This window comes from Microtus pennsylvanicus, chromosome 14, assembly GCF_037038515.1.
Source record: "Microtus pennsylvanicus isolate mMicPen1 chromosome 14, mMicPen1.hap1, whole genome shotgun sequence".
NCBI lineage: Eukaryota > Metazoa > Chordata > Mammalia > Rodentia > Cricetidae > Microtus > Microtus pennsylvanicus.
In genome coordinates, this window is record NC_134592.1 from 34250148 (window position 1) to 34266118 (window position 15971).

The window sequence follows — 15971 nt, forward strand, 5'->3', positions numbered from 1 at the left end:
GACCTCCTCTGACCCTTCCTTGGGAAGATTTCCTGCTTGCCTGTTTGAAAATGAAAATACCTAGATTATATCATTGAATGGGAAGAACATTGATCAGTCTTCCAACTTTACCACCAGGCTTGTAGGATAGTGTTATTCTTGCTTGACAGACAAGGCAAATTTAACAGAATGTGAAGTTACTTGCCCTGGTAAAAAAAAAAACAAAAAACAAACAAACAAACAAAAATCCACAAAGCAAGTAGAGATGAAGGGCTGGTTTGGAGGAAGGAGATTTAAACCCACAGTTTTCATCTTTCTCTTGCTAACTTTATCCCCTCTCTTTTGTTGATTAAAACACTGATTTGTGCCTTTTCTTGGGATACTGTCAGCCCTTACTAATGGCCTTAACTTCAAAAAGGAAGGTAAGGATTAAGTTTCTTCTTTAAATTCAGGGCTCTTCCTTTCCCATAATTAAGATGAAAAATTGAAATAGAGTTTGGATATCTGTCAGTTGTGCCCCCATTTCATTCTGTTAATGTCTCTTATTGTATAGTAATAATGACACTTACTAATTTTTCATATACTCATATACTATAATTAATTTTTTTAAACTTCCCATATCTTAGTACAGGTGCTCAACATAGGCTTTTTTTTTTTTTTTTTTTTTTTTTTGGTTTTTCGAGACAGGGTTTCTCTGTGGCTTTGGAGCCTGTCCTGGAACTAGCTCTGTAGACCAGGCTGGTCTCGAACTCACAGAGATCCGCCTGCCTCTGCCTCCCGAGTGCTGGGATTAAAGGCGTGCGCCACCATCGCCCGGCCTCAACATAGGCTTAACAAATGAGCAAATCAGAAAATTCATGCAAGTTTAGAAAAGTTGACTATCAAATAGAGTCAGTCATGTGAGCTCATAGACCCTTAGCCTTTTTTAAAAAAAATATTTCGTGTGTGTGTGTGTGTGTGTGTGTGTGTGTGTGTGTTTGTGTAGGGGGATATAAATGAGTGCTGGGGTTCATTGAAGCAAGAGGTATTGAATCCTCTTGGAACTAGAGTTACAGGCAATTGTGAGCTGTCCCATGTGGTTGCTAGGAACCTAACTCAGGTCCTCAGAAAGAGCAGTACATGCTTTTAACTGCTGAGCCATCCTTCTAGTCCCACCCAGGTTCTTAGTCTTAGAATAAATTAAATATTCCTAAAGCAAATCAGAATCCAGGAAAAATAAAACTTTTAAAACTCTTCAAATTCTTATTTGTTGCTCTTTCTTTCATTTCTGTTCTCCCTCACTGGCTACAGTGTTGTTATTATACTGTCAGTTGTGGGAAATGGGGAAGGTTAGATCATGCTATAGATTTTTTTTTAAATTAATGTTTTGGGCTACTATTGCTCACTTTGTATGGAAATAATATGTGTAATTAGTATAAAGAATGGAAAAGCACTGACAAAGTGAGTTGTTATCCAGGATTTCCTGGGAGTTAGACCTAGCTACAAAGGGCTGTTCTCAAATTAAGTGAAACTTGAAGTAGGATGGGACTTCTCGTGGCAGAAGTGCCCCATTTCCACAAGTACTGTGGATCACGATCCATGGTCTAAAGAAGAGAAAATTACTTCTTGCTTGTCTTACGAACTGAATAGGGCAAGAGGGCTAAACCAGTAAAAGACTTAAGTAATTTAAGTATAGATCAAGACAAGATTTGATAAAGAGTTAAGTCAGAGACTTGATTTAGAACTTCCATAGAACAGGAATAACCTTTTAAAAGATTGTATTATAGTTTTGCTTTGAATTTTCTTTTTTAAATTGCCCGTCATAGAGTTTAGTTAATTAGTTCTCTTAGAGATCAGCTTATTGGATACCTCTCTGCCATCCAACTCATTTGGTAGTAGCATATGAAGGCAGGGAGAATGTATACCTTTTTTTATTTGACATCTTAACATTTGAGAGATCTGATTCAGTTTTGAATGTCTCCTTAGGAAGATGCACAGCCAGGCATGGTGGCACACACTTATAGTTTCAATACTCAAGAAGTAGAAGCAGGAACATTTTGAGTTCAAGTCAGTTGTGAATTACTTAGCAAGATCCTGTCTCAAAAAAAGAGAAACACATAAATCAGGACAAGTAGTTATGAAAGTTATATAATTAATTTAAGAATGTGTCCAGTACATATTACCATGGATGGCATTATTTTGGTGCATCTCACTGACTGTTTACCAGCCTGCTAAGCTTTTCCTAGTTCCTCTATATTAGACTACAAGATAGGGATGGTAATAATTACCTTCTTACAAAAACAATAATGAAGAATTTAGGAGCAGATATTTTGTCACTCTCAGAAGAAAGACATTGTAAATACAAACCAACTTTGCAGTAGGACAGAAAAGAAAAATTGTGAGTGCGTTGTTAAATATACAATATAATTAGTGTTTTGACACAGAATTCATACTCTGAGTGAAGAGAGACTTGAAAAGTATAGGGTTTAATTTAGGACTTAAGAAGAGAGTATATTGTTTGGAAAGCTTTGCTTAAAGGTAGATTGTCTAAAAAAGAATTAGGAATAGTTTTTAAGCACAAAATGATAACTTTCAGTGTAATCTTGGTTAATATTAGAGTATATGTAACAGGTATAAATCATTATGCCCATTTTGCAGCTAAGAAAACTGAGGCTTGATGAAGTCGGGTGGTTTACAAGTGACATAACTCGTGTTAGGAAAATAAAACTTTGATTTATCTGAATTTGGATCCTTTGCTAAAACTAACATTAGTACTCTATTGTCTTCCTAAAAGATACATGCATAAGTAAGATTAACTACTCTGAAAAGGAAGTTAGCTACGTAGTGAATAGCTAGTAGATGATAGGATGGGTTTATAAAAGAACTGAAATCAACCTTTGTATCAAGGATAGAATTAATGGTATAACTAACCTTTAAATCCCAGCACTCAAGAGGCAGAGGTAGGCGGATCTCTCTGAGTTTAAGACCAGCCTGGTCTACAGAGTGAATTCCAGAACAACCAGATCTGCACAGAGAAATCCTGTTTCAAAACAGCCAAACAAACAAAAATGATGCAGATAGTCTCTGTTGCTTACCAGGCCATGGTAGCCTCTTTCTTCTCTAAAGTGAACCTTGTAGGCTATTACTTTTAAAAAGTTCCATCTATTAAACTTTCTTCATCCCTAGTTCCTTAAGTTTTCATTTGTTATTGGCTATGATGTAGCTAGAAAAATGTTGCTAAATTATTAGCTTACTTTATTTGATACTTATTTTGTGATTCTAGTGATTGGATGCAGGGCTTTGTACTTGCTAGGTAAGTGTTTCGCTACATCTCTTAAAACCCTTTCAGTTTGTTTGTTTGTTTATGGGGTTTTCTATTTCTGTGGAATACTTCCTGTGTTGTAAAACATGCTCTGTGGTTTTCTAACATTTCCTAAGTTATCAAACTAAAACTGTTCCTTTAGCACATAAGCACATACTCATTGTAGATAATGAAGAGAGTTGTTAATTGTAAATTTCTTGTGAGTTATTATACTTTTAATATACTCTTCTCATTCTTCCTAAACATCCTCCATATGTTTTCTTGGTTTCTTCTTTTCTGGAATGGAAAAACTGCTTGATGTATTTATTGTGCAGTTTCTTCTTTTCTCATAAGAAATGGAATTTAATTTTCTTTTTTCTTAAGATTTATTATGTATACAGTCTTCTGCCTGCATGCCAGAAGAGGGCACCAGATCTCATTATAGATGGTTGTGAGCCACCATGCGGTTGCTGGGAATTGAACTCAAGACTTCTGGAAGAGCAGTCAGTGCTCTTAACCTCTGAGCCATCTCCCCAGCCACAGAATTTAATTTTCTATGGCCACGACATATGGCTTATACCAAAAGATAATAAAAATTTAACTAAGCAATGTAAACATTTTTTTTTAAAAAATCACTTATGCTGTGAATGAAACAGAAATAGGTGTTCATAATGAATCTGAAGTTGAATGAGAACTTGACAGGCCTCATCCATTGTTTATTTTGTGTGTGTGTTGGTAAGAACAGTTTGATACTACTGAAAGCTGTGAGGATATTCTTTCTGGTAAAAAAAAGGTATAATTAAGTTTCTCATTTCTCCTGTATGCCTGAATGAAAGGAGGGTAGCTAGTCAGAGAACGTAATATTCTTATGAAGTTCATGGTGATGTAGCTGGTTCTTACATACTACCAACACGAATGCTCCATTTTAACCAACCCCCTATTAAAGTCAAATGGTGACAGATTGGGCCATTAGTCAGCTACATTTTGTAGTGTTAATTGGATGAAGAGGTTTGTTAATCACATTATAGAAAGAAGTGAGTGAGAGATTAAACAGATGTGATAGAGAACTTTTCACACTAGTGTAGTACGTCAAGAGCACATGTTTTTCTTATTTACCAGGTTCATTTTTATGTCTTGAATAGTACAATAGTTATTAACAGAATTGTAGTGTAGGAAGGCAGATTGTGAGACAGCATTTAAGGTAGGAATGGAGGAAAATGTGGAAAGTAAATCATAAAAGACAGTCCTATAATTCAGCTAAGTATCCACAACCTAAATTGGCAGCCATAGAAGAGAAAATAGCATAAAGACATGGTGTTAGGCTACAAGACATATATTATATGTGCTGATTAACTGATTAGAGTGTTTAAAAACTATACATTTGAATAAAGCGTTAGGAATGTCATCAAGAGGAAAGTTAGGATAGTCTGCTTTTGTGGGAAGTTAAAGGGATTTTGGACATACTGAATTGGATTCTACCAGAGTATCTAAGTATCAACATCCAGCAGGACATTGCAGATCCCAAGGCGTAAGTAAAGTTACTTTGGAGAATATGGTGCAAATGGTGAAAGATGCCCATGGGAAAAAATTCAGAAAGAAAATATAGTTAGCAATCAGGATTTTAGAGAGAGAGAGACAGAGAGAGACAGAGACAGAGAGAGATCAAGAAAAAAAATAAAGAGAGCTAAGTATTCATCATCTAACATAGGAGATCATTACAAAAGGAGACAGTCTACAGGCTATGAGAAGGTGGTAAGAGATATATTTGAAGTCCCATCTGGTCTTCAGGAGAGCATTTTGTTTCACTTTTTATATGAAAGTAATAAATAGATAATGGATGCAGAGGTAGTACACACAGTACATGCAAACAATTTTTTAAATGTGCATGGTGTTTTGCCTGTGTTTATAAATGTATCGTGTATTCCTGGTGCCTGCAGAGGCCAAATGAAGGCATCCTATCCTCTGAAACTGGGGTTACAGATGATTGTGAACTGCCATGGTGCTGGGAACTGAACCCAGGGTGTCTGGAAGAGCAGCCAGTGCTCTTGGCCCAGAGTTATCTCTCTAGCCTTGCAGTTTTTTCAGCAATTTTGCATGGGAAGAAAGAAGAGAGGAAGGATGTAGCATATTTGTACATTGTTTCCTTTATAGAGGATAGTGGCTTTTGTTGAGAAGGAGCAGCAAAAGATGTAATCAGAAGAGTTCTTAAAGACATAGTGTAAGGAGAGGGGGCTCCTTGTTTGTCCCTGCTGCCCGGCTAGTTTACACCTGAAATAACCACACAGAAACTGTATTAATTAAAAACACTGCTTGGCCATTAGCTCTAACTTCTTATTGGCTAACTCTTACATATTAGTTTAACCCATCTCCATTAATCTGTGTATCGCCATGTGTCTGTGGCTTACCAGAGATTCTAACCAGTGTCCATCTCAGGCAGAGGGTCCATGGCTTCTCCCACTCTGCTCTTCTTCCCAGCATTCAGTTCTGTCTTCTCCACCTACCTAAGTTCTGCCCTGTCAGGCCCAAAGCAGTTTCTTTATTCATTAATCAATGAAAAAAAAAAAACACATGAACAGAATAACCTCCTACACCCAACATAGTAAATGGATTATTCTTGATAAATGAGACAGACTTAATTAGAGATTAGGGGAAAGGAACAGCAAGAGAATATAAAAATTGGAGGGAGAAGATAAAAGGGAAAGAGCGAACTGCCTTCAGTAATCTCACAAAGGATGAAGCAAAAGAATCTGCTGAGGTGAATCAGGATTAGGCTAATGGAAAAATGTACAACAAGATATTGATGAGTATTTATTAATGAGTTTGCTTGATGAATAGAAGGATCTTAAGGATAAACTATAGCAGCTAACTTGCATCTGTGTACAGAATGCTACTGCATTTCTCTGGTGCTATTCCACTGAATGATGACAAGGAATGTAGATACAGTGTATTTCCAGGACTGGAAAGATGTCAGGAAGCCAGGACAAGAGACTCCAATAATTTATGAGGTGCTTTGTTGAAATTAAAGCCAAAATCCTAGATGGGTAAAATACAGCTAAAATATGAAGAGGTTAAAAGCACTGATAACAGGAAAGAGGAAATCTAATGGAGGAATAAAACTATGAAGAGTAGAAATGCAGGATTTTTAGAGTTGGATATATTATATGTCTAATATGTCTAGTGCTGATGTCTGAAATTGTCTCAATTGGTAACTAAGAAATAATTGAAAATATCCAGTCTGTAAAATGAAAGTATTGGTAGTTTCACATATCAAAGATACTAGCAAGACTTAAGAGTAGAAGGAACAATATAAATCTGTTAGAGAAAGAAGACATTAGATTTTGATGGGGCTGGTGGTTCAAGACAACACTGAGATGGATTTCTGTCGGGTAAGTAGACTCTTCTCTGTGTATTCTCACTATTGTTGCCTCTGACTACTCTTCTGGTGATGACTCTGTCTCACTGCGAACAGGAGATTTACCCACTTACTATGTTTCTCAAGCTCCATGTCCACTTCTCAGTAACTTAGATCTGACCAGAACATGTGCATGAGATTCCCCACTGAATTTTTCCTAGACTCCCAACAAATGAGAACTCTGCACAAACTTCATCTGTCTCTGTGCCCTTTTGACCCACTCATTCTGTCTAACACCTAACCTAAGTCTGTGATGAGAATGATGGGAAGAGTAAAAATGTAAATAGCTTCACCTAAGGGGCAGTTGGCAAGTCAGAGTGGAAAAATAGAAACATTCAAAGAACAGTGAAATGCAAGGGAACTTCCTCATTCCATTATTTAAAATCTTTAGCCCTAGCTTCTATACTCATGATCTCTCTGTGTGTCAGTTACTTCATCAACAAAAGTCAATATAAACATGCGGTCAAAACTCACAGGGTAACTGCAGGAATTAAATACAAAGCACAGAATCTACTAAATGTACTAAATACTCTTACTGCTAGTGCTGTTAGCAGTGGTGGTAACATATAAAAATATGTAGTCTTGCACAAAGAGGGATGTGTTGAGTTGCTGAATGCACTATAGGTACCACTTGTGACTCCTGATACCAAAAAGAATACAAGGGCCACACATTTGTCACCTCTGTGTAGTAGGAATGACCTACATTCAAGTGATTAGTAAAGGTCTGTATTGTTACAGAAATACTTTGTAAATTTGAGGACAGGACTATACATGGAACCAATGGAATTTTTTTCACAATAAAATAAGCCCACTAGAATAGGCTAGAGCAGATTCACACAATATCAACATAAATTTGGGGACATAGAATTAGGTTTCCAGGGCTGAAGGTAGGAATGTTGAGGATTAGGAATATAAAGGATAAAGGATTCCTCATGTAGCAGTATAGAAATGAATATCCACAGGTGGTATGCAACACGGTGACAGGAGCCAACACTTCCAAACAAGATAAGCACAGAAGCTCAGAAGGAAGAGGAAACAAATCTGTTTAAATCTGGGCTTATTCCAGATGGTTCATGGATCCTAAGTTATAGGAAAATGTAACTTTGAAAATGAAGAAACTTCCTCCTGAGTGTTCAGCAACTTAGCCCATACTCCTAGCTCTTGGGATTTTCCCCGAAAGTTTTATTTTCAATAAATAAAGGTTTGATTGCCTGCATGTATGTAAATTGTTCACTTAAGAGACTTAGTCCTTTGCCGTTCTTACTTCTCTTTCTTGCTGTTTTTGAAAGGTAAATGGCCAAGACCTAAAGAACCTGCTACACCAGGATGCTGTAGACCTTTTTCGTAATGCGGGATATGCTGTGTCCCTGAGAGTACAGCATAGGGTAGGTATCATTAGCAGCCAGATATGGGACAGTAGGCTTTCTCACTGCGTTTGTGAATAAGCTTGTGGATGTAATTTTCAAAGTCCGTTTATTTTTTTCTTTTTCTATTACGGTTTGTAGGGTTTGTCTCGCATATGCAAGAGTCCTTTGGCATCAGTAGAAGTATATAACACTATACTTATAACTCAGGTCCTACAATTTTTAAAAAAATAAAGTTTAATCAATTCAAAATGGGAAGACAGTAGAATCACTTTTACTTTTTCTTAGGGAAAGCACAATTTGTGTACTCTTGAAAACTCTTGTTTATGACTGCAAAGGTTATGTTTTCTGTCTCCCATTATAAGGCTTCTCTTTCCATGACCACATTGACTGATACCCAAGTGTAACTTGAAGGGCAGCTCTTAAGAAAAGGGAAATGGAATTGAGAATCCTTACATCTGCGCTCTCTCTCTCTCTCTCTCTCTCTCTCTCTCTCTCTCTCTCTCTCTCTTTTTCCTTGTCTCCCTCTCTCCTTCCCTCCTCCCCTTCCTGCCTTCCTTCTGTCCACCCACCCACCCATCTTTCCTCTCTCTCTCTCTCTCTCTCTCTTTCTTTCTTTCTTTCTTTCTTTCTTTCTTTCTTTCTTTCTCTCTCTCTCTCTCTCTTTTTTTCTTTCTTTCTTTCTGTCTTTCTCTCTCTTTTCTCTTTTTTCTTTCTTTTTTTTTGGGGGGGGTTATTAATGCAGGGTTTCTTTGTGTAGCCTTGGCTGTCCTGGAACTTACTCTTTAGATCAAGTTGGCCTCAAACTCACAGAGATCCTGAGTGCTGGGATTGAAGGTGTGTGCCACAACCAATCTACATCTGCTTCTTATTTCCTGGTGTTTTATAATTTGGATGATAGGAAAGTCGTCTGAGTTCTTCCCACAGCAGCAAGAATTTCTGAGTTCATCTATAACCCAAGTTCAGTGTGCCTATGATTATTTTTAAAATTGGTGTATTGTTTGCAAAGAAGCCAAGTGAGTATTCAGAGACTGAAGAAGATTAAAAGGAGCTAGAAAAGAACTGGAGAAAGCAGAAGCTAACTTGAACTATATGGTGAGACTCTGTCTTAAGGAAAACAAAAACTAAACAAAAGAAAAATAAGAAAGGCAAAACATGAAGCTATCCAAGAAACAGCCAGAGTTGCAAACAGAATGTGGGTGTGATAGACTCAAAAAATCAGGTTGATAGAGACAGTATTGGTCAGCATCTGCTTTTGCCATGGCTTGTCACTGATTCTAAAACATGGGAGAATTTATGTAGGCATATAAATGATAGGCATATATTTCAGATATGATAAGGGTTCCTTTTGAAGGTCTGGGAATTTATTTCCAGTGTTCACTTCAGGAAACATCCATAAATAACTTAGAATACAACAAGCTCTATTGGTCAAAAATTTACCTAACCCTGAAAACCATGTCTTTAAGTGAGCATGTCTTCTCAGGAAGAAATAAGTGGTAGAGTAAGCACAGAAGATAGTTTGTGCAGTCTTGCTTTTCAGTTGAAGGGGTTAGGGTTTCATGGGCTGTGGGTGGTTAGGTCTAACTGAAATAAGATGGTATTATAGTTATTACAAGTTAACTATCAAAAAATTATTAAGAGTGGCTACCCCTGAAAACAGGACTGGAATGAAGAAAGACAATCTAGCTATAAAAGGAAATTCTTGAGGGAATAGGAGCTGATAATGACTAGGACATAGTTTATTTATCTCTTGAGTCTTTAATATCTACTCCACATAGATTCTACCTTTATCTGTGACTAGCATTGCAAACTTAGGCATGAATGACAAGACCCCATCTCAGGAGCAAGGGGGTAACTTGGATGCTGTAAAGCATTTCCAAGTAATGACATTGCAGCTGTGTTGCTACTGTCTGGATCTGCTCTTACTGTTTTCTAATGACTGATATTCCAGAAAGAAGTCTTCCTTCCTTTCCCTCATCCTGCCCAGCAGTATCCAGATGTCCTGATTGATCACAGGCTTCATCTCATCCCTTCATTTTCCGGATAGGAAGCATATATAGCAATAGAGGCATTATAGAAACAGATATGCTTTACTCTATCCTGTGAGGTTCCATTAAGTCAGTGCCAAGCAAGGTTATGCTTCACTATCAGAGCTGTTTTCTTCCCAAAGTATCCCTGAAAGTGATGCATCCTCTAGGATAAGAGCTCTTGCTAGGCTGTGTGGTGTCTATAGCTTTGGATGGTATAGACTACATCTCCAGGTAATTGTCAACATGGATCTTTTAGTTGTGACATACGCAGTAGTCAGAGTTAATATTTCTCCTTCCTTTTCAGTTACCGGTGCAGAATGGACCTATAGTACATCGAGGTGAAGGAGAACCAAGTGGTATTCCTGTAGCTGTGGTGCTGCTACCAGTGTTTGCCCTCACCATGGTTGCAGTTTGGGCCTTCGTGAGATACCGAAAACAGCTTTGAAATACTTGCTGTCTTCCAGTGTGTCCAATGAACTATTTCTCTTACTTGCCTTCCCTACCATTCTCCCATATCCTTTCTTCTCTAGCCAACACATGATTTAAAGTGACTGATTACCACCCAAAACCTTGCTGTTCAAACTTGCCAAGACTTCAAATTCTAGTGGGAGAGAAAAGGTTTTATTTGAAGAAAAACTGGGGGTGGGAGGGGAAAGCCTTGCTAAGAATGAATGAAAAGTTACATATTTTACTAGAACTGCCAATAAAAATTCAGCTATCACCCAAAGAGGAAAAGCTCAGTCTTCCTGTTACCATGGATGACACCTTTTTCTTAGCTGGCATGCTTTGAAGGTTAGCTGTGCTACATGAAAAGAGGAGCTGATTTTTCTTTTTTTCTTTTTCTTTTAATGCTTTTTCTGGGAAAATGTTTGTGATCTTTAATTTGTAACTCTGTACCTAGATGCCTATATTGGACACAGGTGAATGAAGTTTTTTTTATTTTTTTAACATTCTTCCAAAACAAAACACATAGAGTAATAGACATATGCATATATTATAGCATAACATTGATGCCTTATAAGAGGTTAGAAAACCATACTGGTTCCTGAGTTTCTAATGGACAATTTCTTGGGGACTAGAGGATTATCATATTCCTTCATATATAATCAAGACTCATATTGAACAATGAGTTCTGGATTGTAAAGAGAACTTACTTTTACACTTATCTGTCTTTGTCTACAAATTAAAAACATACACAGTGCTAAGGGATAATTATAACTGAAGAACTTGAACAGCTTTTTGCAGAACATGTATAATGGGGATGGGAAAATTATCTTTAAAAGAGAATATTCAATCAGTGGCATTAGGAAAATAATAACTGAAGCAGTTAATTGAAAACTGTAGAAGAACAAGTGTTACACCATAGGTATGGTGATGTAAATTGTAATAAAACAGCTCTGCTCAAGTCAATCTGTTCAAGAGACTTTGAGGTATAAAGATAAGTCCCAAGCAATCTCTAGTTGGTGTTTTGCAGTGCTGTTGAAGGATCAGCTGGAATAGATGTGGGCAGCAGTAAGGCCAAATGAACCAGAAGAGCCCAAAGTTGTCTTGATATACAACTGAAAAAAGATAATGCCTCAAGATAGCAATTGAACCCTCAAGGTTACTTAACAGTTTTCAGTTTCTAGTATCAGGCAAAACCTTAGGGAAGAACTGCCTTCCCCGTAGGATAGACCTGAAATCTTGCTTCTGATTGAGTTAAGAAAAGAAGGCTTGAATTGTTTTTATTTATTGTTCCCCCAAAGCCCGAAAACACTAGTTTTGATTTTAATAAGTTAATGGACCATTTTTCAGAGAAGTGGAAGGAATAAGTTTTGTTTGTTTGGTAGAGGGGGCAAGGATATTTGGTGAGTGTTCCTGAGGAAAGTCTGAGAATGGAATAGGAATGAATGGTGCCAGAGAATAGCAGGGGTATTGGTTAGGAGGAACCATCCTGTTCATGGGGTATCTAAATTGGTTTTAGAGTGCCAAGAATAGTTGAACCATGCCTAATTTATAATGAAATAATTTCCATTTTCTAAATATATTGGTCAGACGGTTGTTTTGGCACAGAATATGAGTTTTTCTGGCAATCTAGAAACTACTTAACAAGTATTGGTTGTGCATTAGCTTTGTCAAGACACCTGTACAAAAAAAGGAAATGAACTTTCTTTTCACTGCATCTGAAGGCGTTGTGGTTACAGCTAGGAAGAGAACAGTGTAAGTTGTTTATATTGTAGTCAGCAGAAGAGAATAGCTCCTGAGAATTGGAGCGTTCCATGGAGGAAGGGACAGGTTAAGGATCTTTAGATGCTAACCATGTAGTAAGAGCATTCATAAATAGTTGAAAAGAGTCTATCAGTTTGAATATTAAATGAAACCAGTATGAAAAGAAATGTTATGGAAACTGTGACAACAAAGATGGTCAACAGGTGTTTTAAGGAATTCAGAAAAGGAAAGCTGTGGTACAGTGGTGTGTGTCAGAGGAGAATGGAAAGGAAAGTCTTCAAAGTCTGATGAGACTTTGCCTCTGGGATACAGGGAGTTGATACAGGGAGAGATTGGCTTTAAACAGTCTTCACAGAGCTAAGCCATTCAGGACTTTTGAAATTGCTTTAGTAGCGGGAGTTACTGGAAGTCCCACTGAAGACGCAAAACCATGCTGTAGTTCTTGTCACAACCAGCACCACTGTGGAGGACCAATGTCTGGTGTCCTCATATTTGGTGGCATGTGTAACAGCTCTTACATGGGCTTACTTACCTCTAGTGTTCACCTCAGGGTTTTAAATTGATTATTGAAAGACACATACAAAGTGAAACAGATGGCAAGGAAGATAGAAAACTGTTGTGTGTTGATAACATGTAAATAAAACCATCATTGGTAGGAGTGTTACTGTGGTTATAGGGATTCTGATACAATTGCGTCTCATTGGGAAATAAACAGCACTTGACCAAAAAAAAACATTTAAGATTTAGGCAAATATTTTAGTATTTCACTTTTTGTTGTATGAACACTAAAATTAGCATAGATGGGATGTATAAACAATTTATGTTCCTCTAGACTGACTCTTAGTATTCCTACCACCTCATAGACTATATTTGATGCTCCTGCCACATAAATTATAATGTTTAAAGTTTTGAAAACTGATTATAGGTATACTTAAAGTATTTCTTGTATTTATCATTGTGTTTTATTTGTAATTCTAATAGATATTGTTTGCTTCAGTTGTTCCTGTTTCCTTTTTCTGCAGTTTACTTGTGAGTAGATTCATGTAATTAATTGTACTTTCCAGCCACGGGCAACAGATAAAAATAGTATTTGTAATTACAGTCTATGCCAAGGACTACACTAAATTGAATGGTGACACTGTGTATTAACTTGAGATGCACATCTTGCTATAAAGAGACTAAGAATGAGAGAATAAATTATTTTCCTAAGATCACACAGGTGGTTATAGAATTACAATTTAAACTCGGGACTTTGGATGACAATATCAGTAAATATTTCTTTGCTAACAGTTCTCAAAGCAAGGTCTCTGGACAAAAGCATCAGTATTCCCTGCAGATTCTTGGGCATCATCCCATACTTATGGCGTGAGATGAGCATGGCAAGCAGAACTCTGTCCTTCTGAGTACCTGACTAATGCTGAAACTTGAGAGTCACCACTCTCAGGAGCTGTTCTCTGGATAGAATCACCTGGACAGCTGGCCAGCCCACATTAAATAAGGACCTCTGGGACTAGGACTTGTATAACAACAAAATGTTTCATCAGGTGGCTAAAATGTGCAGCCTCTATTGGAAATGTTCCATGGTATTTAAATTATCAGATCACGTGCCGACGAGGCTCTAGCCAGAATCAACAACTTGCCTAAGTTCAGAGCCCAACTCTCTGAGCGGTGGAGTAAGAAGTGTGCACTCTTTACTCCTGTGTGCTCAGACAGACCTATCAACCTCTCGTACATTTGTGCAACCAATAAGAACCAAATCATAGGAGAGTCAATCTAAAAGACTCTTGAATAAAATTTGTATTGGAAGTGAGAAAAGTTGATTTTTGGTCTCCACTACAAGGATACATAAAAGACTTTATTTTAAAAACTCATTTTGCTTCTGACTTTTCTCATTGAACTTTCAATAAAGACCAGAAGAATTAATAGACAGCTAAAGAGAATTGAAGACATCAAAATTGGAATGGGAGAAAACCAATCACGTGTTGTCTTAATTTCAGTAGTTTAAAATCAGATATAGGCTGTTGGTGGTACTTTTGTTTTTATTGTGCAACTAAACAATTAAAATATATTTAGAGGCCAAGCATGATGGTCCTTGTTTTTAATCCCATCATTTTAGGAGGCAGAAGCAGGCAGATTTCTGTGAACTGGAGGTCAGCTGTGAGAGAGAGAGAGGGAGAGAGAGAGAGAGAAAGAGAGAGAAAGAGAGAAGAGAGAGAGAGAAAGAGTGTGTGTGTGTGGTCAATAAATATTTTATTCTACTCACTTTTAGTAGAAAACATCTTTGATAAAGATTTTTTTTCTTCATTCAGCTATAACTATCAACCCCAGTGCAGAAGTACATAGAATTCAGTCACTAAAGTGAAATAGCCCCGCATCTGTGAGCGGGTGGTCTTAGTGTTAAATCTAATGTCACTGAGAAGTACACACTTTGATTTCTTAAGCTCTCTACCTTTCCCAGTAGTTTAAGGGTTGGCTGTTAACCCAGGCTAAGCCTTTTTTTTGTGTTTCTTTTAACTGCAAATCTTTTTGTGAGAATAGCTCTCACAGCCTACAGTGAAGTTATGATTAAGGGATGTCATGGGGGGCAGGGAGACAACAGTATTTTAAAGAATTCTGCCCACTGGGAACCAGATTGTAAACTGCCATTGACTCTTGCATTGATACCTATATATGGAATACAAAGCACGTGACTGTTTACCTGATGCACTTGATACTATAAAAATTGGTAGCAGAAAGCACTATTGGTATAAGGAATCTAGCTTCAATAAACACTAATACCTGTGACTGTATATTCCCTCATTGTTATGTTCCATTTTAACAGAGGAGAAAGGAAGAGAAGAAAACCAATGTAGGTTTTCAAATGCAATTTTGTTGTTAATCAGTGGATTGATATACAAAAGAACTATATAAATATATTGACTAGTCACAGGAAAATGGAATGATTCTTTTCATAGTTCATAGATTTGCAAATGAAGACAGATTAAATCCTGTTTTTGTTTTACTTCTATGTCTCCAATGCAAACTTGAATTATTATTACTGGATACTTGTATACCTTACAGGCTATTCAGTTCTTGAAAAATTATTTTCCTGAAATGCCTTATGTTGTTTCCTTTCTGCTCTGGTTCTTATGTCCCCCTTGCGTCTCCAAATGTAAACAGCAGCTGTTTCACAGGTTAGATGCCTGAGAGCTACTTGGAAAACAAGTAGGCATAAAATTACATTAACTAGGAAGATTCACCACAGATGTGATGTTATGCTGGTTTCGGCCTCACTGTTCAATACCAGTGCATCCAGATTTGCCTATTGAACTATGACATTCAATAAAGACCTGTTGAACTTGCTCGAGTATCTATGGTCTTTGATTTTCTTTTTCTTTTGGAGACTATTAAATGACTATGTCCTTATTTTTCTGTCACTTTAAACCAACAACTCTGAAGAGGAAAGATACCTAAATTTGAGGCTTACTTTTGACAGAATGGGTTAAACACTAGGACTCAGCACTGCGAATAGAGGTGCTTAACAGTTATTGCGTGCTCACCAGTGTTGCAGGTATTATCTGAAGCCCTTAATATTTCACTAAAGCTTAAAAAAAGAGTAGCTGTTGTTATGTTCTTTTTATGATGAGATGAACTAGGCATAAAGAGGGCAAGAAACTTACCCAGGTTACACAGAAACTAAGTGTCCGCTAGGATTTAAA

At 37.1% G+C, this 15971-nt stretch overlaps 1 protein-coding gene and 1 pseudogene across 1 annotated transcript in view; one reads left to right on the plus strand and one right to left on the minus strand.

Annotated features, from left to right (window-relative positions):
* Synj2bp (synaptojanin 2 binding protein) overlaps positions 1-15614 on the plus strand; it is a 32383-nt gene extending 16769 nt beyond the window's left edge. The window contains exons 3-4 of the mRNA XM_075947577.1: positions 7961-8056; positions 10370-15614. Coding sequence (XP_075803692.1) covers positions 7961-8056; positions 10370-10510 — 237 coding nt within the window. The 3' untranslated portion in view covers positions 10511-15614. The remainder of the gene's footprint in view (positions 1-7960; positions 8057-10369) is intronic.
* LOC142835411 (small nucleolar RNA SNORA40) lies at positions 11153-11268 on the minus strand (annotated as a pseudogene).
* Positions 15615-15971: the final 357 nt, after the last annotated feature.